At 54.7% G+C, this 24,199-nt stretch overlaps 1 protein-coding gene across 1 annotated transcript; it reads left to right on the forward strand.

The window, feature by feature from the left end:
• The first annotated feature begins 9,367 nt into the window (after positions 1-9,367).
• Patr-1 (Protein associated with topo II related - 1) lies at positions 9,368-23,157 on the forward strand. The gene is made up of 13 exons (XM_037214371.1): positions 9,368-9,791; positions 13,454-13,538; positions 13,888-14,099; positions 14,479-14,616; positions 15,557-15,694; positions 17,131-17,262; positions 18,374-18,499; positions 18,922-18,959; positions 20,297-20,444; positions 21,022-21,165; positions 22,286-22,405; positions 22,786-22,931; positions 23,088-23,157. The coding sequence occupies exons 1-13, from the start codon at positions 9,753-9,755 to the stop codon at positions 23,155-23,157; spliced, it is 1,536 nt and encodes a 511-aa protein (XP_037070266.1). The 5' UTR covers positions 9,368-9,752.
• Positions 23,158-24,199: the final 1,042 nt, after the last annotated feature.

Consider the following 24,199-nt stretch of genomic DNA (forward strand, 5'->3'; position numbering starts at 1 on the left):
TCGGCCTTTCGGGCTCTTAGGACCCTCTAATCGAGTTCTTCATCGGAGGTCCCGAGAGACCGAGAGGCTCGTCGGAACATAAGATGGGGCACGTGCCCTTTGTGCTTCCCCCCGTCCCCCACTTTGCCTGCGTTTTTTGGTTCAGACAAACCCTTAGGGCTCCTCAGAACCGACGATCAAGGTCTCGACTCGAAGGGGCCCGGAAAGTTGGCCAGGAGCTGTGTTAAGGGACCTCGGCCTGCAAATGTCCATCAGGGGGACTCTTCGCCGATTGGGGGCCCTGGGGGCAATGAGGGCCCGCCAGTCGATCCATGGCCACGACTTCAAACAGTCAGCCCCAAGGCGGCTTAGGACCCATTTCCAAAGCCGGGACCATCTTGGGGCCCGTGGTTGTCAGTCAGAGGACTTCTTGCATTGGCTGGGTCCCTGAGACAATGGGGGACCGCTGTGCCAGTCAGGGGCCACATTATGTCTAACAAGGGACCCTATATCGACAAGGGCAGCAAGTCGACCATGGCTCCGTTCTCTAAATAGGGACAGGAACGTGACCCCGAATGTCAGGAAGCCTGTTAAGTTGACCGGGCCCGCTGGTAGTGAAAGGAGATATGGTAGATGACAGCACAAGCTCCCATAATAAGGCAGTGAAAGGGCCCTCTGTCAGACACAGGCCCAGTAACGAACGTGGCCCCGAACCTCTATGTCATTTTGTTCAGGGGCCCGGTTAATCCGAACTGGAGTAATCTGCCCATTATCGGACCTCTGCGTCAGTGAACGATCCTTTGGCGTCAATGAGGCCCTCTGCGTTCATCCGGGATCAACTGCTCCAGTCTGCGAGCCTTCCGCGTCAGGGAGGGGACCGAACATGATGCATTCCTCTGCGGCCCTCCTGATCAACAAGGGGGCCCCTGCCACCATGTCTCCAGAACAGCGCCGGCAAGTGCCCCGGGTGGCGGGTTGGAGCGGAAATCCCCTTCAACCCCTGACGGGGAAAGGCAATGGGGCTCTGAAGTTCTACTTACGGCCTTCCTGTTAGCGAAAGGTAAGAGGGTCTCCTTAGTGTTTAATCCACTGGGCCCCTCAACAAACGAATAGGTCGGCACGATGATGACAAATGAAGAAACCTGGTGCCCCTCGAAATAAAATAGGCAAAATCTGGTGATTGTTTGAGGTGCCTTTTCACCAGGTGCCCTTTATCCAGCTGTATGCCGCCCCCGCTCCCTCTTACCAAAACTTTGGCCTCTCCCGTGGTATGAGATGGAGCTTGTGGAATCTGAGACAGGCTCTTCTTGGGCTGAAGTGTCTAGATGAACCCTTTCCGGACCTAAGATGCCCACTTCTTCAGTCTAAAATGTGTCATTCCATAAGTTAAGAAGGGCCCTACTTGAGTCTACGATGGGTCCTTTCCAGACCTAAGAAGGCTCTTTCTGTTTTCACGATAGATCCCATCCAAACCTGGGAGGGACTTGCTCCAAATCTGCGATGGGTCTGTCCTGATCAGAGATGGACCCTTCCAAGTCTACAATGGGCCCTTTCAGACCGGAAAAGGCCACTTCCGTGCCTGAAACTGTTAGAAGGGTTTCCTACATTTAAATTGATCCTTTCCGAATCTGAAATGGACTCTCTGTGGTTACTTTGATGACACACAAGAACCGAATCTCTTCCGCAGATCCGTCAGAGGCCCCATTTGGACCACCTAAAATCTGAGGGAGAAGATAGTTTTGGCCCTTTAGGCATTTTCCAAATCTGAAGTTCTCCGTTTCTCAGCCTACACTGGGTCGTACCTGAATTGAGCCGAGTCGTTTTTGAGTTTATGATTGACCATTTCCAGACTTGAGAGGCCCTCTCTGAGCCCATGATGGGCCACCTGAACACCTGATCCGTTCTAGACCGCCTGAAACTATGGAGGAGGGAGGAGCAGTTTACCTCCACCTCAAAAGAGGTGGGGGAGGGGGAGGGGGCAGTTTGCCTCCGCTGTCCCTCCCAGGATACGCCGCCACTGCCAGGAGAAATTAGAAAGAAAGATGCATTAATATCTCGGCTGCATGCCTTTGCCAAAACGATTATCAGTGGAAAATTCAAGCCTGCCCCGATGCTATTTTTGTAAAATAGCGAGCCGCAATTTTAACAAGCCACCAATATTCAGGGGATTATAACAAGGAGCAACATCCGGCCACCATTATGATACATACAGTGCATATCTAGCGAACGATTATAATTGTGTACATGTAGACGACTTCAGGTAAACAGGTATCACGCATTACGCATCAAGTATCACTCGAACATGCAAACGATTTCAAGCTAGCATGCGTGACCCTGCCCTTTGTATATGGCTGAGTTCTAAAAATGGCGTGTCCTTGCTGTGATAGCCTCATTCCTCATCACAAATCAGAAAAAGAGAAACAGATGTATTCATATTTCGTGGGGAATTCACTTTTAATTATCAACGCACTCAGACTGCAATCCATTGAGGCAAGGAGCCTATCCTTCTAGAGCTTTAAGTCATTTACAGAGCACGGGACCATCCGGCAGCAAAATCGACAGATCCATTTATAAAAAGCCGGCAACCAGATGTAAACGTTTAGAGCTCATCGTGGCCGGTCATGCGAATGATTAGAGCGTTAATGCGTGGTGCGCGCTAGCTTGAGATCGTTTGGATATATGCGTGACGCCTGATGGGTGATGGGCAATGCCTACTTACCTGAATTTGTTTACATGTACGCTTATGTTTAATCCTGACTTAGACTTGCATTGCATCGTGCTAATGGCCGGCAATTGCTCCTTGTGTACAATGCCCGAATGTAAGTTACCTATGAAAACTATGGCTCGCTGTTTAAAACGAAAATTGACAAAATCGACCAGGATCGGTAAATAATTTTGAATGTATCGCTCATAATAGTTTCGAAAAAAAGACATAAAGCCGATATCTCTCTATTCTCCTGGTGATTCGATGAGAAATAAGGACATCAATACTGTCTTATGTAGAGCGCTGGAAGAACGATATTTATGCAATGACTTGCCCCGTAACTGAGTCCGTTGATTTTGGTGATTAATATATACATGTGCAATATGCAAGTACATCTCGTGTGAAATGATGGCCACGACCCACAGCCCACAAACAATCCTAGAATATTGTGTGAGAATGAATTATATTTAACAAACTTATTTCGATCTGGAGAAAATCCCACTGCTAAACTTTTCCTCTGTTCCTTCCCATTCTAAGAGCCTTGGACAGATGGTATGTATCTCAAACATCACTTGAAGCTGCGTTCACGATCGCAAGAAACCGGGCATGCCAGCAAAAGGTCTTCCACTTGCATATCTTGCACCGCGCTAAAATCGGCACCACGCGGCATCACATGCGGAAAATCATGCCTGTACCAACTGACAATATTCCGGTTTCCGAATATAAGCAAATGCTCAGAAATAAGCAGGCATGTATTTTATCACCCATTGAATAGCATTCGATCATGCCGGACCGTTTGCGGCATTCATTTTGCGGTAACCGCGCTTGACACGTTTCTAAGTGACCCCTTTAAAACAATAAATACGCAGGCGCGGGGCAATAGCTGAATGTCTTTGGTCCTGTGATAATTATGTCAATGTTGCAAATCAGCTGAAAATATTGTCTATAACACACGTTGAAATTACAAACGCGATGTCAAAATGAAATACCGGCTGTGCACATGATCCCATCCACCTATCTCCCTCACATTCTCTCATTCAGTCGCCGCCACCAACGGGCCGGACCACCCGCCCTAATCCGTGGGTTGGATTGAGTGACCTTTCAGTTTGCACCCCCTCCGCAGGAGCCCTTCTTTGTGCTGACCAAACGACTGAGAACGAGTGACTCCGACAACCAGCACTAAGCGTCACGAGCAACTAAAATTACTGCATTGACAGCAAATCAGTTACGAATATGATAATAGATATAAGCGAGCTTATTTCATGATATCTGATGCTTGTTTGAACATCTCCAAATGTAGAACATTTCTTTCACGCAGAATGTTCCTATTAAAGGAACGTTTAAAAGATCACATGAAACGTTTGTATCACAGCACTCATTTGTAGTTCTTCAATCTCCGAAGAAGTGGCTCGAGGCGATGCTGGATGTGTGCTGCACCAAATATCGTGGGGTGGTTGCGTTTTTTTGTGTTCTTGCATATTCAGCGATGAGTTTAAGGTGCTTGCTTGTCAGGGGTGTAGTTTCCTATTCAGTTGGAGCATCTTCATCCCCTCCTCCCAACTTGGGCTGCAGACACCCTGTCCACTTTGGGAAAAAATTGTGTAAAATATGGACAGAAACCCCTTTGTTAGCACATTTTGGGTTAAGGTTGTGCCATTTTTCACTGTTAAGCGCTCCAACTTGTTTTGTGAAGCTATGCCCCGCTATTATATTCACATACTCGGTTATAGCGGTGTTCCCAAGTTATTTGATTGCAGCTCTAATGTCCCCATGGCTAGGAGGAATGTAAGACTTCTGATAGTATGCAGCACAAACGTAATTCGTGCTATAATCTTGCACGGCTTGCTCAACATTGGTTGAGAGCCAATTGACGGTCGTGATATCTGGAAGTCGTGCTCACGAACGCCAGGTGTCAACGATTCGACAATTGTGGGCGCGTTGGGCCGGCAGATAATCTCGAAAAATTATCCGCGATGTTGGGAAATTTCCCGGAATGGACGACACTGCCAACATATAAAATTTTCCCGTATAAATTTCCGTACCGGGGGAGCATGGAACATTTTCAGAGCACGGCCAAGGTGGAACTGTTTTCGCTGAGTATAGCTTTTACCGTTGGTTGTGAATGGCGCACGGGAGACGAATTCGGCGGATGTTGTCCGTACTGCCAGAGCGCACATCCATATCTCCGTGGATGATTGCCGGAAACTCTGCCTGGAAACTCCGTGTCATCGCAAATTACGGACCAATTTTGGATGCTTAAGCATCACAATTGTCTTCGGCGCTTAAACTTTTTCTGTTTTTTTTTTTGGTGTTTAAGAATAATTATATTCACTAACGCGTGAACTAGTGTGAGTCAGACAGTTCTTTTAGGACGTCTTGACCGACACTAGCTTATATTCTAAACATGGTTCCGGTGCTGAATATATTTTTGGGTGATATGGAACTTCGGTGCCGTCACCACCCTATATCGAGCCTTGAAAGCCCGATTTATGACTAAGCACATGCACCATCATGTCTATGCCACGCACGACATCCCTCTGGTCTCAGTAGGTAAGCGATAACAACATCTTTTTTCTCGCCTTTTTTGTTGACTAATGCAAGGCCTCTTCTCCCCTAGCGTGCCGGGAGTCACTTCAGAGGGGGAGAGGATATTCACTTGTGGCTTAAGGTTAGGCAAGGATTGCGTGAAACCGGCTCATGCTCTTTGGTGCAAAGCAAGGAAGAGTGTTCTAAAGGCACGTTGTGTCAATCTGGCTCCTTTTTGTCCAGACAGATCATACCACGTAAAGAAAACAGCAGCAACATACATATATTTTTCACCACCACACAACACGCATTCCATATACTTGAAGAATAAATGAGCCAGTTCACAGGCCCTTCCGCCAGACTCTTCGGGTACAGCGAGTCCTCTGTACGGTGCCGTGACAGCGGTGGCCTTGGCTCAGCTGATTTGTCTGCGACTTGTGCGATGGATGGACGTCGGGGCGCCGCATCGCAGAAACAGGAGCAAACCCGGGCTCCGCTGCCCGGCACGACCTCGCAGTTCTGTGATGCTATTAAGTTCAGGAAAGTCTTAAAATACAGAACTCCTAGGTCATGGAGAAAAAACTGCTGCTTTTACCAAATTATCCAGGAAACCCCTTTTTTAAATGATTATCTAATCCTGTACTGTGAAAAATTTGAAAAGGAGAACGAGCAAGTCAGGATATATAAGAGTCACCGAGGGGAGAAAGGACATTGAATGGAAGCCGATTAACGTGAGTGTAACTGATAAAAAACTGTCTTGATCGTTAATATACCGGGTACACGAGGAGGATGTGATTCATTGTGAATGAGACATCACGATGACAACGGAGGGGTGTGCTCGAAGAGGCGGCACTGGGTGATTTTGGTGTGACCGATGCAAAGTCTGGAAAGCAGCTTTTCCTTCAGGCGATTGTCCTGATCAATTGCTGGCCAGTGCTGGAGTATGGGTTTGATTTGGCGAAGGTGGTGATGAGCGCGTTGATCCCAATCAGATTGGAGAAAGAAACAAAATTGTTTATTGATGGCTGCAAGAATATCGGAAACCGGACGAGGAAGATGATCACGCTCTGGTAACACAAGCCTTCCTTTTGCTTCTTCGTCATCGATGTTGTCCCAATGAAAATTGGCGCGTCCAGGCATCCAGAGAAAGATTGCGTGAGTTTGTTGAGGAAGAGAACGGGGAATTCGACGCATATTTTTTTAAAATTAGATGGGATGAGTTATGAAGAGTGATAAGTGCCCGCAGCGAGGAATTAGAGACACTGCGTATAACTGTCGCCATGCATGTTATCTTGCTTCATGTGAAGCAGGGCTGCCAGGATTACTGATAGTTTAGCCGTATACAGTGTTGTAACATGACAGGTGGTTTGATTTGCGTAATTATGATGTATGAAGGCGGCCCCTTCGTGGCCATTGCGTCGGGAACCGTCAGTATATAGAAAGGTGTGCTGGTCATGTTCTTATTTGAACTCGGCGGGTATTGCATTCATTTCGGTTTGGATGACTTTTTTGCCTTTAAAAAAATAAAGATTGCTTTCGGCAAAGGATCACTCCAAAATGTTCACAGGCTGGGAGTTGGACTGCAGGGAATGAGCAGGAGATCAAGCGCTCGTTGTGCTGGAATAACGTGGGTGCTGATGAGGTTGGGTGCAGAATTTCCACGTCGGTAAGTGTGCGGTTGAGGCGGAGGAGTAAGAACGTGTTGCGTGGGGGATTACTAACGTGCACCGTGGCGTAGGCGTAAAATCTGAGAAGTCGCCTTTTTTGCTGGTGTGGTAAGGAGGGAAGATTTGTGTCCGCGAGCAGGTTTGGGACCGGGGAGGTGCGAAGTACACCCTTCGCTATGAGGAGGGCAGCATTCTGGATGGTTTCCAGTTATAGCCCTGGTTTCCAGGCTTTTGATCTTTTTGGAAGGCATATAATCAAAAATGAAGCCATTGTAGTCCAAGATCGGGAAGTATAGAGGCGGAGGAGACTGCGTCTGTCGGCGCCCTACCCCGTCCTGCTGTGCATTTCATTATGTTCAGTCGTTGAACCCAGTCGCAACGCTTCTTAAGGTCGGAAAAATGAAATTTGAGAGTAGGACGATGATCTGATGTCATGCCAAAGTATTTAACACTGTGAACAAGGGGGATTATTTCACTGTTAAGGCTTATGGAAATCACACGTTAAGCATTATTTCGCCTAGAAATGATGACTGCAGCTGCCTTCGCCGGGACAATCTGCAATCTCCAACGTGTGTATCATGCGTGGGTATCATTTATAATTAGTTGAACAAAATGCGGCGCCTGGTCGACATTAGCATGCGCATACCACACAGCTCGGTCGGCCGAATGTAGAGAATATCGAAGACGTAAAGAAACATTACTAATATTATTGAAAATATATGGAAGTGGGCTGGAGATAGGGACACTGTCCGGAGGAAGAACTTGATCTGTTAAGTATTTCCCCCGCTGCGGTGCGGGACTTGCTTGTCGCTATCGGCCGGCACTGTGCGTACAAGCGGAAGAGAGCGCAGCCCGGTTGCACCCGGCGCCTCGGGACGGTTGGTTCGGAGATCTGTCGCCAGGTGGCCGTCACCCGGACCGTCGGCTCCGCCGGCACAGGAGACGCGGCCGGTCGCTGGGTAGCGGAACAATCGCACCAGGCATCCTAGGTGCCGCAAGTCGAGTGCTGCGCATGCGCAAGGAAGCGAATGTTCCATCCCAGGGCGAGCACGATGTGGGAAGCGATGAACGGTCTTTCGAGGCACTCCGCACCGCGGCTTCTCTGGGGTAGGTTCTTTGGAACGGACCAAAGAGGGTGGGACTCTGCGGCCTTTTTTGGGAGGATTCCTTCATGGATTTTAATATCTGCATTCTATGTATTGGTTCACTTAAAATGCGTGTCCACAACTGTCGGTTAACTGTATTTCAAGGCGAGCGTCAGTGATTGGCGTAGGAAGTAACCTGATCAATACGAGTAATGTTTGTTCCAGTAGTGTGTTTGATAAACAGGTGCACTAAGCTAACCTTTACCATCCTAGTGCGCTGTGCCGGGTTGCCCTGCCATGAACACCAGACGAACTCTTCCGGGTCCGCACACCCATACCGTGTGGAAGGCGGAGCAAGTGTGCATTAATCTGAACCTCAATGCATTAAAGGTGGTCAATGAGTGCAATGTGACATTTCGCAGAAACGGCTGGCGCGGCGCGCTGACCACGACGCTAGAGCATAACAGATCCTGCGCCGTCGATGAAGAATAGGTATTTCCGCAACGCTCAGAACTTATCAGTCCTAATCAGCCAGAAAGTTGTTAACAAATCGGTGAGTCGGCTGCGAACTCTAATTTCATGCAACTTGAGGAGGACGCTTTAATCCACCCTGTCGAAAGTAGCTTTTGAATCAAGGAGGGGTGCTGCCGTGCTTGATTTAGTGTGAAATCTGAGCTAAATTGAATCAGTGATGTGAACCAGTTGTCCGCCGCGGAGAGGGACAGGACGGAAGTCGTTCTGAAAAGGTGAAAGGAGGTGACTCGACTCTAGGAGCACCCTGGTGCGACTGATAGCAGCGTCGTCGATGTTGGTCGATGCTCGTTACATCGCCGGTAAAGGGCCGCGGGAAAGGTTTAGAAATGAACAAAATAACAAGCTACGATTTTTTAAAAGGCGATCTTACATAGCTCTTGAATTCAAGTGCAAACGCACACTGCGTACAAAAAACGACCTCTGGACAATCAAATGATTCGGAAAGAGCAACCAAAAAGATTTTACGCTCCATGTAAAGAGTGTTCAATTTTGAGTGCAGTTTTGAGGTGAGAAAGCCGCCTCGAAGATCATTCGGTGCAGTTCACAGCCCTATTTTACTGAAAGCATAAGCCTCTCTGGTTTCTGAGCTACACCAGGCATCCATGACGCCATTCAAGCGTAATCAAATCCCGTCATTTCATTGGCCATGCCGCAAACAAGGCCAAGAAAAATACCGTTGTGGAGTTGTTCACACCCGACATTCGTGAGCACAATTTCCAGACATAACGGTCGTCAATTGCTATGTTCAATTGGCTCTTAATCAATGTTGTGCAAGGTACGACGATGACGCAATCAAACAATGACGTATCAGGAAGGATATCAACTAAATATGAAGGTTGCATTTTCCAGAGCAGTCCTTTCGAGGATTCAAACATATCACTGATTCTTAGTCAGCGAACTTATGTCACTATATCCACTGTTTGTTTCAATATCTTCAAATGTGAAAATTCCAAGGCGGACTAGCAAAACACGACAAAACGCGTTAAGGCGGCCAAGCAAAACCTGGACCTTGCTGCTTTGGAAAACTAGTTTGCGCTTTTTGTGGCGCGGTTGCGGAAAAGGAAAGTTGTGAAGGTGCCAACGCGTTCGTGCGTGGTGTGAACTTGTCAGTTCATTCGAGTGCGTGTGGGCTTGTGATAAAGCGGTTGCGGGATATTGCGCGCACTCTCGAAGGAAAATGCTGTTCTAGCACAATAAGGTTCCAGATTCTTTGGAGTATGCCTTTGAAGCGTTCTGCAAGCTTACACAAATACCACAATGTCGGACGGCTTTTTTGGGTTTGATGCATCCCACGTGGTAAGCAGATGCTTGGTATGTTTCACGCATTCAGTGCTTGACTTCACCAGTTAACTAGGGCACTTTCTAATATGGTATTTGCAATGGTGTGTTATGCCTGTAATCATACATGTGACTGCAGCTGGTTATCCTGGACATGTGTGGTAGCTGAGCCTGTCCACTGCTCTGAGAACATTGCAGGAATAACTGCACCATATTCATACTTTAAATCTTATTGGCCAATATAAGGGCATAGGGACAAGGATGCCAGTGTTTCAAGAAATGGGCTGTTTTAGTGATGTCTCATTTTTAGCATCATTACCCATACATTGTCATGTTTTTGGGTGAAAATTTAGCTCAATTTACCTGAAATGAGTTGTGCTTGCATGTGCACCATGTACATCACATCAAGGTTAAGAAGAAGTCCAGTGCAGTGGATGGATTTTCATGGAGCATGAGTCAAGGAAGTGATTGTTGTTCTGCATGTGTGACTTAAATGATCAGGAACTTCCATAGCTCTGGAGTCAATTTTTTCAACCTCAATTCTGTCAACTGGGGCTTTAAGATGCATAGGTAGGCACTGCATGATTATTGACAGTGGTGTACTCTAAAGTTGAATCACAGCTTATAATGAAAACAGAAGTTTCTTCAGGCAGCCCTCATCCAAGTTATTTCTGAATAGAGTGATTCCTTGTGAGCAGAAAATGTGCTTGAGAACTGTGTTTCTATTGCTGACCATGGGGTGACTCTTACATACCTTTGAGTGGGGTGGTGGCTTGATTACCCTCAGAATGTGAACTGTGGTCATATTCATATGGGGTCTAGAGAACAAATCCCTCTTGTCTGGGCCAGTTTATCAATATGTCAGGTAACACATGAACGCCATGTTTCCACTCACCTTCCATGCTGAACCAAGCAGCCATAATGCATGCAGGCACTTCTTGTATGACAATTTGCTGGCTTCAGATTAGCTGGTTGCCTGTCTGTGCACTCTTATTGTGTGTTCTTCCCAGTTTAGTGGCTTCAGCACATATTGCACTGCATGATATTTCTTGTCCTAGATTATTGGCCACAGGTTCTTAATCAGGGCCTGATCTGAGCTATGGGGAGCCATATGTCCTTTACCCAAAATGTAGGGAAAGATTGCTTGGCACCACTCTTGTGTTTTCTTTGTTTGATGAGCTGGAGTACCATCCCCATGAAAGATTGCTTGTAACATGTCACTGCATGGCAAATTTCTCCATCTTCTTCAGGACCTTGATGTAGCAGCCAGCTGTGATGGTCTGGCCTTGGGGTGATATGCTAGTAAGCCAGCTCAGGGTACATCATCATCCTCTAATTGTGGCCGTTTTTGACTGCTTAGCGGTCATAGGGGTAGGATGTTTTAGGTGTGCTTTGCCTATAATGAATAATATTGTGAGCTGTTCATGTCAAAGAACTCAAAACACGACTATTGGTGAAGCAAACAAGCCTACAGGTCCTTGATAGCCTAGTCTTGGAACACTTGGCTCCAGGTGCTATGAGCCAAGGCACCTGGAGCACCCTGACTCCAGGTGTAATTCCAGCCTTACGCCTATGCAACTCTGTCAGTCTTGGCTTGAGTTGTGACTACATGAGCTGTATCATGTACTTCTGGAGAGTGTGCTAGTTCCTTTGGCAGTCTATAGCCATCAGCTTCCTGACCAGTGTTCTCTCAACTGCCTCTTTAGGATGGACTTCAACTGGGTCACAGAAAGGTCCATGTCTGGTGGCGCGGACATCGACGCCCAGCTCCCCAGCCCTGGTCATCCCTCCATGCTCCATGTCGAACATGACAATGCTTGCCCTCAGACCATCCTGAGCACCGCATCTATGCGTGCTGGGTACCGATCTGGGACTGACCCCCTATGGCTGTCCCCAGGCACTGGCCATGTGGCCCAGCAGGTCTGCATGGCCAGTTTATCCATGGCCATGACCTGTGGTGGGGTTCTGATAAAGTTTCCTTCTGTTTTGATGGCCTCGGGCTATTGAGTCTATGGGGGCGGTAAGACATGAAATAAGGAACACCCTGAATAGCGACAGACATCGAATCAATTCATTCTACTTTTTGCCCACATTTGGACTCGCACATTTTTTGTAGAACGTCTGATGCACTTGCCTGGGATATCCCAGGCTACTATCCCGGTGGATGGTGTTTGCTCACAAAGGATGGGCTCAGTGTTTTCCATCAAGCTTATATTAATTATAAAGAGTCAGTAAAAACCAGCAAGCAGAAAATACTTCCACTGTGCCAGCATGGTGCTACACTTTGCTACATGACATAGTAAAAGCTAGCTTTAGACTGTGGGTGGACCATGTCAAGATCAGGTCACTGCTGCTTCAATCCTGGCTGGTCAGTCGCACTGCAGCTTAGCTTGGTGTCATTGGCAAAAAGTCTGGTGCCACTCGCTGCTCCCCGGCAGATTGTTGATGAAGATCTTGGTACCAGTACCAGGAGCTGCTTGCTCAGACTTTTATCTAGTGACGACCACCGTTGGGTTTTGCCCAGCTTGGGCTTGGGCTTGGGCTTGATCCATTGCAAAAGATATCACTGAATGCCCATGGCATGCAGTTTCTCGAAAGACGCTGGCGCATACCACAGTCAAAGGCGTTTTTCAGTCGAGGTATGCCATGCCTAAATGAAGCCCATTCTCGTTCAGCAGACTGCAATCGTCCGTGGTCGATAGCAGCTCCGCGATACCCAGACGTCTTAACAGATGCACGTGGGGGGCTGTATTGTGGGAATACCGGGCGCGTGGTACGCTATCCTCAGGTATGGCGTAGTCTGGATAACTGGAAAGGTTTAAGTATCTTACCACAATTTTAATAAGAGGCGAGCTAAAGGAACTCGTTATATACGCGCCCCCGTGTGTGGGCTCTGAACGCGGATGTGGCGTTTATAATGTGTGCAGTAAAAGCGCGGAGGGGCGGGACCCCATTGGAAGGATTTGCAGTTGGAGTTTGGGTGAAGACGGATGGACGGTGTTGGGGGACGTTAGTGAGAAAATGGTTTGGGCCGGTTTGTTGGATGATGCAAAATGTTGTGACATTTGTGTGTCCGACGCTTCTTGCTTGGTATGGATCATTTTTGTGTGGTTTGTGCACGGAGAGCCTCGTGTGTCCATTCTTTCTAGTATGAAATCCGGAGTACACATTTTATCACGGTTGAATTCCCCGATAAAGTGTCGCCAACACGTGATATGACCAATCCAGTCGGCGTGTCCCGAAGCCCAAATAATCATCATTATGGAACCCTCTCAGCGTGGAAGTCCGTGCCCATACATCTGATGACCATCCATGTGGCGTTTTCGTGTCGAAGCGTGCCAACATTCCGAGATGGCTAACTTTCGGGACGGTACAAACTCTGCGGATTTACCAATGCATTATGGCATGAATCCTCGGGTAGAGGAACGCTTTTGACAAAGGAAACTTTCACCAGCGGCGCTCCTCAATGACTGCCTGTCTTCGCCGCTGCTGCTGTAAACCTGCGTCGTCTGCAGCATGCTGTATCCTCTCACAGTCCGCCATGACCCGGCCGAGAGCACTCGCTGGGCGTGCTGGGGTGTCGGTGGGACGAACTGACTGTGCCGTCTTCTCAGTTGAAGTCTCCGCTCGCCGCCACTGAGCCTGCTGTGTGCCAGCTGACGCTCCTCCCGTCGCTTCAGCTTGATGATGGTCTGGAGCCGCCGGACGTGGACGATCGGGACGAAGATGACCGCTTCAACAGCGAGACCTTCGGTGCCGACGCCGGTGGGTGGCGAACGGGGCCCGCGGCCGCAACAGCGCGCTGGTCTGCCCGTCATTCGCAACCTGCATAGGACATGGGCGTGGTATTGTCGAAACTCACACGTCATATAGGGAAAAACACAAAGCGTTCCTTTTCTGCGAGGTCCATCTTCTGTGGCGCCTGGCCTTCACTACATATAAGTTTATCAAATACCCATTGGACTGTCGATCCGTTGCGTGCTATGCACTGTCGTACGCTCAGTGGCGTCTTCAGTCGGCCTCTCCTGGCTATCGCATGCGCACGTCCGGCCTGGTGGTGCGCCGCGCCAGCGCCTGCCAGCCCCTGACGCCGCCCGTGCCTTGCTGACCCCAGGCGAGTGGGAGGAGGACGACCACGCGAAGATCGCCGCGTGCCTGGAGCGCGAGCGGTCGGCGCTGCAGGGCCGGGAGCCGCCGCTGGCCGCCGACATCGAGCGCGGCCTCTCCCAGCTGGTGACCGACGACGAGCTGGATGACCCGTGCATCATGTCTGTGCGCCGCAGCCGCGGCTCGGCCGGCGGCGTTGCCATACCGCGCCCGCCGCAGGTGAGGGTCGCGCCGCGGCAGCTGGCACCGACCAAAAGTGCTGTCCCTGTACCGTACCCGCTCGAGGTCGAGTAGGTCAGGAAAGCTGGGGCCGATGAAAAGCTTTTCACCCATGTCTACGCCACCATTCCGTTCCCCTTGGGGTATGGGGGCCAAAGTCCACTGGAGCTGGTAGTGCCGGGGACGTCACGCGCTCAAGGTCGGTGCCAGCTGGCTCAGAATGGGTAGAGACGGATGTTGGCGTGTAGAGGGCTTCGATACTTCTGTGGATCGGTGGTGTGGTAGAGGAAGTGCCGTACGGTCTGGGGTCTGGTATGAAGACACTTACATGTCACCGAGAGCGAGGCGTTGTCTGACCCGCCGTGTTCCGCCCGGGCAGTTCGGGCGCGCCCGCTCGCCGCCGCTGTCGTCGCTGCTCGAGTCGGACGTGTCCGGCTCACCGTCCACCACCTCCATCTGGTCGACGACGCCCACGCGGCCGGCCGGCGCCTTCGACGACCCGGCCATAATGTCGGTGGTGGGCCGGCCGCGGGCGCCGCCGCCGCCGCCGGCCGCGCCGCCCAAGGTGCGCACGGTGGAGGAGCTGGAGCACGACCTGCTGTCGCGGCCGGGCCCGCCGCCGCCGCCGCCCGGCTTCGGCGGAGGCCTGGCGCGCCGGCCGCCGCCGGGCCCGCTGCCGCCGCCGCCCGACCTCAGCCGACCGCCGCCGATGCGGCTGCCGCGGCCGGCGGCGCCCGGCGACACCTTCCGCATGCCGGACACGCACGTGCCGCCGCCCAGCGTCACCGTCCTGCTGCCGCCGCAGCTGATGGCCAGAGGTGAGCCGGCCGTCCACGGGCAGGGCCAGGCCCGGCGGAGGTGGCTCAGCTGGATGGGGGGAGAGGGGGGGGAAGGGTCGAACTTCAAGCCAGGCCGCGCAAGTTGTGTGATGTGTGTCTGTGTGTGTTGTCTGACGCCGTCTGACCGACAGACCGGGCCAACCGTGTGATGTGTGTCTGGGTGTGTTGTCTGACGCCGTGTGGCCGCCAGACCGGACCGGCTGTGTGTGATATGTGTCTGTGTGTGTGTTGTCTGACGCCGTGTGGCCGCCAGACCGGACCGGCCGTGTGATGTGTGTCTGTGTGTGTGTTGTCTGACGCCGTGTGGCCGCCAGACCGGGCCGGCGGTGTGATGTGTGTCTGGGTGTGTTGTCTGACGCCGTGTGGCCACCAGACCGGGCCGGCCGTGTGTGATGTGTGTCTGGGTGTGTTGTCTGACGCCGTGTGACCGCCAGACCGGGCCGGCCGTGTGTGATGTGTGTCTGTGTGTGTTGTCTGACGCCGTCTGGTCACCAGACCGGGCCGGCCGTGTGTGATGTGTGTCTGTGTGTGTTCTCTGACGCTGTGTGGCCGCCAGACCGGGCCGGCCGTGCGGCGGGCGGGCCGCGGCCACCGGCGGCCGGCCGGGGCGGTGGGCAGCAGCAGCAGGCGTGGCGCCAGGACCGCGAGCGGCGCCAGCACGACCCTTACGCCGGCTTGATGACGGCCCGCGAGCGGCAGTGGCTGCTCAACATTCAGCGCATGCAGATCAAGGGCAACACCGACTACTATTTCCGGGTTAGTCAGCGGCGGTGGCGCCACTGACCAGCCGCGCCATGGCGAGCTTTGCCGACCTATTGCCCCCCCCCCCCTCCCCTCCCTCCCCCAGAAGGCAGTATTTGTACAACCGTGTTGAACGGGTTTTGGGTATAAATCCAGGTTTAAAAAAGTTTTTAGTGAAGTGCTAGGCTTCCTTGATGGATACAGGCAAGCGTAATCAGCCATCAGTCAGGCACCTGCTGCTGCCTATGGAATTGGCAATGCTGTTGTGGTGCCTGTAAGCCACGGACAATGTTGCTTTTTGTATTGCTTCCATGACATGTTTGTATATGTAAGGTCATTTTATTTTTCATTGTATACGATTTTTGTCCCGGACATTACGCCGGACGACGAAGGAAATGCCACGTGTTGTATCTTCAGCATTCTCTTCAAAATATATCAAGATCATTAGATGAATAAGATTCAATAGTTACGCTCAGTGTTGGTTTATAAAAGGTGACAGTTTTGTACATTGGTGAATACAGTTTTGTAGATTGGTGAATTATTATGGTGACCGTTATGTTATGATAAGGCTAAGTATGCATATCTGGGACTAAAGTAAGGGATCTTGATGTTGGCCATGAAAAAAACAAAACAGAAAGGATTTATATGATTGCATTTTTCTTACAGCTTCTTTTTGGCAGGAGTGCTATTATAGGTTTGCGTATAGGTGCTCGAAGTAAGAACAAGGTCGGCGGCTGATGCGGCTTGGGGGGCACTTGCATTGCGGGCCGAGTGCGGGTTTTTCAAATTTGGGTCCGGGGCGGGTGCGGATGTTCCAAATTTTTTTAAGTGGCAGGATTAATGCATGAAAGTCCGATGGGTATACACGAGTACTGGAAACAGCCGAACCAGACTGGTGCAAGTATGGTCCCGAGCGGTTTTGATTTTTGTTCAGGGGGAGGGGTACACTGAAATATTACTTCTCTTATACCCGTGGTCGTGTTTTTCTCATTTTACTGAGGTTCTCTACACTGATCGCTGCTCTCCCAGTCAGTGACCGCGTCAGTGCCGATGCTCCCGGCGTCGACAGTCGTGCTCGAACTCGTGTTCCCCTCCCCCATCTCCCCACCCCCACCCACCACCTGCGCCGTCACCGGCGATCGCCACTGACCAGACGCCGGCGCGGCCTGACCGGGATCTTTGTCTCCCCCTCCCCTCCCTCCACTTCAGCCAAGGGTGTACGTAGTGAGCCCTGGTGATAAATGTGTTGTCAGGCACAGTGTTTCGTGTCGTATTTGCTGATTAAGTTACTTTGAGGGCAATACATTTTTGTATACTCAAGAATAACTTCTAATAATATTGTGATAACATTGCTTCCGTTTTGAGTTTGGTGACGCGCCGGGTGGCGCTACATTCGGTGAGGTTGCGTGCCTCCGGGTACGGCCGCTGACCTCGTGCCGTCCGTCCGGCAGCACTTCAATTCGCGCCAGCTGAGCCAGGGTCGGCGGGACTCGCGCGGCGGCCGCGGTCAGCGCGACGACAAGCACACCGACCACCGCAACTACAAGCCGCCGCAGATGGAGAACTCGCTCGGCAAACTGCAGGTCAGGCCCGGCGTGGCGGTGACCCGGCCCGGCGGGCTGTCGGGGCGGAGGTGACCTAGCCTAGCGGGCTGTCGGCGCGGCGGTGACCCGGCCCGGCGGGCTGTCGGGGCGGAGGTGACCTAGCCTGGCGGGCTGTCGGCGCGGCGGTGACCCGGCCCGGCGGGCTGTCGGGGCGGAGGTGACCTAGCCTGGCGGGCTGTCGGCGCGGTGGTGACCGGACCCGGCGGGCTGTCAGCGGGTGGTGACCCGGCCCGGCGGGCTGTCAGCGGGTGGTGACCCGGCCCGGCGGGCTGTCAGCGGGTGGTGACCGGACCCGGCGGGCTGTCAGCGGGTGGTGACCGGACCCGGCGGGCTGTCAGCGGGTGGTGACCCGGCCCGGCGGGCTGTCAGCGGGTGGTGACCGGACCCGGCGGGCTGTTTGAGCTCAGAGCTTGTTTTACTAGGGATGGGGGAAATTGAGGGTGGAATTCGCGTCAGCCAAAGGTGCCATGAACAGTGAGATGTATTCATCAGAGCCCCGATTGGGACCGAAGGAAGTGGACGGTTTAATCCAGCCACCAATGGGAGCCCGAACATACTGAAAAGAGTGCAAAGATGAGCCCTCAGTCGTGCGTAAAAGCTATAGTTTCCGCCCAAAATCTTGAATTCAGACACATAATATGCCCAGCCGGGATAGTTGCCTACTCCGCCCTCCTCCCTCCCTCCACTCTAGCCAAGTGTGTGCTTAGTGAGCCCTGGTAGTGTGTGCGTTATCATACAAGTGGGTGTAGCGTATCGTAGTTAAGGGCAGATTGAAGTGTAGTGGCACACTCTGCCTCTGTTTTGAGTTTGGGGACGCGCTTGGTCGCAGAAACTGTTTCATTGTCACTTCCTGCTTGCTCACTGATTACTCCTGTTATCTCTCTTACCTAGTGCTATGTGCTGTTCCCTCCGCGCGTTCGTGACCACCTGGACTCCACCTCTTAATACCTCTTAATGACCTCTGGGGCGTCACCTCATATGACCGAGGTGGTGCGGCAGCTCTTCTGGTCATCGCAATCCAGCCCGAGTTGGCCGCCTCGCCGGCTGGCCCCCCGCAGACATGTGCGTAATCTGCTGCCGTCGCCGCCAGGTGGCCAGTGTTACAGCGCCGCGCAAGATCATCGACCTGCAGGTGATCAACCAGGAGTCGGCGGACGGCGCGCGCGACCACAAGGAGGCCAAGCGGGACCGGCAGACCCTGCTGCTGATCGAACAGGTAGCGATGTCGGCGCGGCGACACCACGGGGAGCTGCTGCCGTACTGCTGGGAGGGCAGCAATCACCTGAGGCATCGGTGACTTATCGAGGCCGTGTGAATTAGGATTTATGTTGCCCAGAATGGAATTGTTTATGCCCTGAATTAGTGCTGTCACAGTGATGTTTCCTGTAGCGCCCTTTCATGCTCAAATGTTCTCATCTTCCATGTATTACGCTTTTCTGGGGCATCCAAAGCTTAAATGGACAAATCACATGTGGTATGCTCGGTTACTTGGTTGATGTGGCGTGGAATCCGGCTATGCGTGCCGTAGCTGAAGCAACGCCCAATGGCAATGTCTCCGCTTCGTAGCTGTATGATACTGAGCCGTTGGTACGTCGGACAGCTGCACCAGCGGTCAGTGACGGTTGTCGTGTGCTGCAGCTGTACCAGCAAGTGATGCTGGTGGAGCGGGCTGACCGGCGGGCGTCGGGCGCGGCCAGCGTCGACTCGGAGCCGGAGGAGGCGAGCCGCCGCGGCCAGCGGAGCAGATGCGCGCCGCCGCCACCGGCCGGCTGTGGGCCGCGCTCAGCCGCGAGCCGCAGCTCGTGCAGATCCTCGGAATCAGGAAAGGCAAGGTGAGCAGGCGTGGGCTGGTGACCGCCGCCACCGGCCGGCTGTGGGCCGCGCTCAGCCGCGAGCCACAGCTCGTGCAGATCCTCGGAATCAGGAAAGGCAAGGTGAGCAGGCGTGGGCTGGTGACCGCCGCCACCGGCCGGCTGTGGGCCGCGCTCAGCCGCGAGCCGCAGCTCGTGCAGATCCTCGGAATCAGGAAAGGCAAGGTGAGCAGGCGTGGGCTGGTGACCGCCGCCACCGGCCGGCTGTGGGCCGCGCTCAGCCGCGAGCCGCAGTCGTGCAGTGCAGATCCTCGGAATCAGGAAAGGCAAGGTGAGCAGGCGTGGGCTGGTGACCGCCGCCACCGGCCGGCTGTGGGCCGCGCTCAGCCGCGAGCCGCAGCTCGTGCAGATCCTCGGAATCAGGAAAGGCAAGGTGAGCAGGCGTGGGCTGGTGACCGCTGCCACCGGCCGGCTGTGGGCCGCGCTCAGCCGCGAGCCGCAGCTCGTGCAGATCCTCGGAATCAGGAAAGGCAAGGTGAGCAGGCGTGGGCTGGTGACCGCTGCCACCGGCCGGCTGTGGGCCGCGCTCAGCCGCGAGCCGCAGCTCGTGCAGATCCTCGGAATCAGGAAAGGCAAGGTGAGCAGGCGTGGGCTGGTGACCGCCGCCACCGGCCGGCTGTGGGCCGCGCTCAGCCGCGAGCCGCAGCTCGTGCAGATCCTCGGAATCAGGAAAGGCAAGGTGAGCAGGCGTGGGCTGGTGACCGCCGCCACCGGCCGGCTGTGGGCCGCGCTCAGCCGCGAGCCGCAGCTCGTGCAGATCCTCGGAATCAGGAAAGGCAAGGTGAGCAGGCGTGGGCTGGTGACCGCCGCCACCGGCCGGCTGTGGGCCACGCTCAGCCGCGAGCCGCAGCTCGTGCAGATCCTCGGAATCAGGAAAGGCAAGGTGAGCAGGCGTGGGCTGGTGACCGCCGCCACCGGCCGGCTGTGGGCCGCGCTCAGCCGCGAGCCGCAGCTCGTGCAGATCCTCGGAATCAGGAAAGGCAAGGTGAGCAGGCGTGGGCTGGTGACCGCCGCCACGGCCGGCTGTGGGCCGCGCTCAGCCGCGAGCCGCAGCTCGTGCAGATCCTCGGAATCAGGAAAGGCAAGGTGAGCAGGCGTGGGCTGGTGACCGCCGCCACCGGCCGGCTGTGGGCCGCGCTCAGCCGCGAGCCGCAGCTCGTGCAGATCCTCGGAATCAGGAAAGGCAAGGTGAGCAGGCGTGGGCTGGTGACCGCCGCCACCGGCCGGCTGTGGGCCGCGCTCAGCCGCGAGCCGCAGCTGGTGCAGATCCTCGGAATCAGGAAAGGCAAGGTGAGCAGGCGTAGGCTCGCGACCGACGGAACGTGGGCTGGGCTGCCTGGTGTTGTCGGGAAGGGACGGGGCGTGGGGGCCTGGTGTTGTCGGGAGGGGACGGAGCTTGGGGGCCTGGTGTTGTCGGGAAGGGAGAGGGCCCGGGTGTTGGTTTTTGCGGTGAGAGACGCTGTGTGGAGGCCTCCCAGTGTGTAGGAATGCGCCGGGTGCAAGGGGCCGGTGTGAAGCCGGTGGTTTGTGGCGTAACTAAGCGTACTGGTCCGCGCGCTTTTGTTCCTCGAAATAGCGGCAATCTGTGCAGATGACGTATAGCCTCGACTGCACTGCGGAGCGCTGATACTCGACCGGTGCCTGGGGGCGCGGGGTGCCCATCCCCTTCGGTGCGCCCCTTAGCTCTGTAACCATCCAACTGACCGGCGCCTGATCTGAGTGATGGACCTTGCTCTCGTGCGAGTTTACGGATGTTTCCCTGAGTCACTGCGGCAGCATGCGTCCTAGTACGGTGGATGTGTTTTGCTGTGCGGAGTTGTAGACTGGAGGCTTCCGTGCGTGACGTTGCGGCGCGTGTCCGCCCCAGGCGCTCGTGCTACGCTGCATCCCGGTGTTGAGCAGCCAGCAGTACTACCAGATCGCTACCACCCTGCTCAAACACCTGGTCACCGTGCTGCACAAGGACAAGCTGGACAACATGCTGCACAAGTTCCACGTCTGCCTGCAGATGGTGGGTTGCGCGCGGATGGCGACGGGTGACGCTGCCGTCTCGTCCGCGACGTGTTGCCGACACCTGGCCGCGGGTGTTCTGAGGTCCCCCGCACAAAAGCGTGCTCGTCTTTGATGTGTTCAGCTAGCTTTGTGTGGCTGGGGGTGCTCGGTCCCATGGGTCGTTTTTCCGTGGCTATTGTTGAGGCCCCGTACCGATGCCCGAGCGGGTTGCTGGATGGATGAGTGATGCTGTTGGGTTGCACGTGCCCTGGCTCTCAGCCGAGTTCCGCCGCTCCGACCATCCGTCTTCGCGCCGTCGGGAATGAGACAGTCGGGGGGGGGGGGGGGGGACGAGGGATGGCATGAAGGCATACGCAGCGTCCGGGCGTGGTCAGTGCTGACCGTGTGGGAAGGAAAGCCTTCGAAGACCGCTAAAACGGTCCTCTCAAAGCGTTACCGGCCGTGGACATGTGCAGTACCGATTACAGATCTGTTAGTAAAACACTGTGGCGGAGGATGGTAAGGCGAGTATGTTACCACAGCTGTTTTTGCCTTTCACATCTGTCTTGGCTTCTGGTAAGTTTCGTACCAGATCGCTCTTCGGCAGGGTTAAGGAAGTATCGGAGCAGAAGTGAGCGGACGCGAGTTGTGTCTGTGTGAGAGATGCGAGAATGGTGTGAATTGTTTCTCAAGACCCCATCTTCGGACTCGATATTATTCTAATACAGCACAATTACGCGTTTGACAAGGTTGCCAGCATTGTCCAAAGCTGCTTAGCAACTTGTCGACGTGCTGGATCTTTCTCTTCATCATGGTAAATCTTGATCTGCCGACTGTGCCGTGTGGCGCGCATCCACTGCTTCAGTTACATGTCTTCATACCTCGATTCATCGGTAACGAAAGCTGTCGTATTGGCTCACACTGCCCATGGGACCGAGTGCGACGAAATCCAGTAACCACAATAGGAATTCCCACGCGGCGTTGGACAGTGTAGCCCCACAGTGTGTTGCCGGACTGGTTGATCATACCAGCGTGTCGTCCCAAGCCCCTGCGATAGTCGAACACTAGCGGCACCAGACGGTCGGACCTGGCGAGCGTGCGCTGTGCGGTGACGTGCGACGGACCCCGGCCGCCTCCAGGTGATCAGCAACAGCGACCTGGACCAGATCACCGAGCTGACCGAGGCTCTGACCGCCTCCAGCGACCTCGACTCGGCCACGCCCGGCAAGACGCCGCTCCAGATCATCGCCAGCTCGCCGGTAGGTGGCGCTGCCGGCGACGCGGGCAGGCCGCGGCGGGCGCCAGGCACCAGCGCCGCCCAGGCGTCCACGGCACTCTGTGGCGCCGCCGCGCCTAACCGTCAGCTCCGCAGCCTGGTGTCGCTTATTTCCTGCTGCCGTGGCATGTGACACCTCATACAGGAACCCACTGTGCACCCAGCACGAGCATCATGTGGCACTGCTGCCCTGCTACCGACGGTGGGCAGCGCCGGCTCCCTGCGTGACCCGCGGTTATACGAGCGCCCTCGCCGTGGTAGCGCTGCCCTGGCCGCGTGAGTCAGCGCGCCGTCCAGCCGTACTGACTGCTGGCTGCTGACTGCTGACTGCTGACTGCTCACGGCCGGTCGTCTCGCCGGCAGTTCGGCGTGTCGGCGGCGGTGCTCCTGCTGCTGCGCGGGGACCAACTGGTGCAGCAGGCGACGGCCGCTGGCGGCAACGGCGGCGCAGCCGGCCGCTGGCGCCGTCTGTACGCGGGCCTGGTACGCTGCCTGGCCGGCATGCCGACGCTGGCGGCGCCGCTGGAGCCGCTGCCGGCCGGCCTGCTCGCCCGGCACCTGGCCGAGCCGCGGCTCGCCTCGCGCCTCGCCGCCGAGCCGGCCGCCGCCCACTGAGCGCCCGGCCGGCTGCCCGGCGCCACGGTCACAGCGCCGGCCGCGCGCAGGCGCGTCGGCCGAGAGGCGTCCGGCTCCGCCTGGTGCCGGTTCGGATTTGTTACCGAGTGTTTTATATAGGCGCGAGGCAGCGGAGCCGGTGCTCTCCGGTGAGCTTACCGGACCAGCCGCCGGCCCCCGCCGCCCCGCTCGCTTGTGGAAATTCTGCGACCGCTCGGCGTCGTGCTGTCAGCTAGCCTTCCGTTTCAGTTCCGTCGGGCCGCCGCCGTCGCCGCCGGCACCCGCGGTCTCCGGGCCGTGGAGCCGGCGGCGGCAGCGGCGGCGCCCACTCCGCCCCGCGTCCGTGGGCCATGGGGATCATGGCCTGGGCTGTATTGGTTTGGCTCCTGACGGCTGTCATTGGTTTAGGCCGTACGCGGACATTTGGCAATAAAGAACGCGCTGGATGACGGCACGCGTGTGTGGGGGGTGGTCCCGGCCCGCCCCCAGCGCTCCGGCGTCGCCGGAGCACGTGGGCGGACTCGGGGGCGTGACGGCCCTCCGGCGGACGCTGGCGTCAGCGGAGTACGTCCGGGACTGGTGTCCAGTAATAGACGCGGGCGGAACACGGCGGGCCGGACAAGGAGCGAGTTCCGGGAGCTGCACGTTGTTAGCGCGCGTCGCAGCGGGGAAAAACAGCGGAATAAGCCCAACTACCCCCGTTTTTATAGTCGGCGGTGTACGACCAAATGCGAGTCATGCTCTACATTCAGCGTTTGCACTAAAAATGGTGTTACATTTACCCCTATCGTGGTCACCCGATTAGCAAGACATCTGACCGCATGCCATTCATCGGGCGAACGGAGCGGCTCGGGGACCGCTACAGTGGCAAGACACTGGAGGTACTTTCCAGTAAGCGCATGATTAAAGAACAGCGATTTCACGAAATCCGTGCGGGCAATACGATGGTCGCGATACCGCACATTAACGCAGTTTTGCCCGCAATTCTGAAGAAGGAAAGTGACGAATGCCATCGCACACGTTGATCGTAATCTTGAAGTAACCGAGCGCGACCTATCTACACATGCCTATGGTAAAGATTTCACAGCACTCCTGCGTACTCTCATACACCCTCAGCTCTGCTCCTAGTTCTCTCGCGTGATGAGGGGCGGCCGTGATGTGC

Source organism: Pollicipes pollicipes, unplaced genomic scaffold (genome assembly GCF_011947565.3).
Source record: "Pollicipes pollicipes isolate AB1234 unplaced genomic scaffold, Ppol_2.1 Scaffold_3447;HRSCAF=4054_pilon_pilon_pilon, whole genome shotgun sequence".
Taxonomy (NCBI): domain Eukaryota; kingdom Metazoa; phylum Arthropoda; class Thecostraca; order Pollicipedomorpha; family Pollicipedidae; genus Pollicipes; species Pollicipes pollicipes.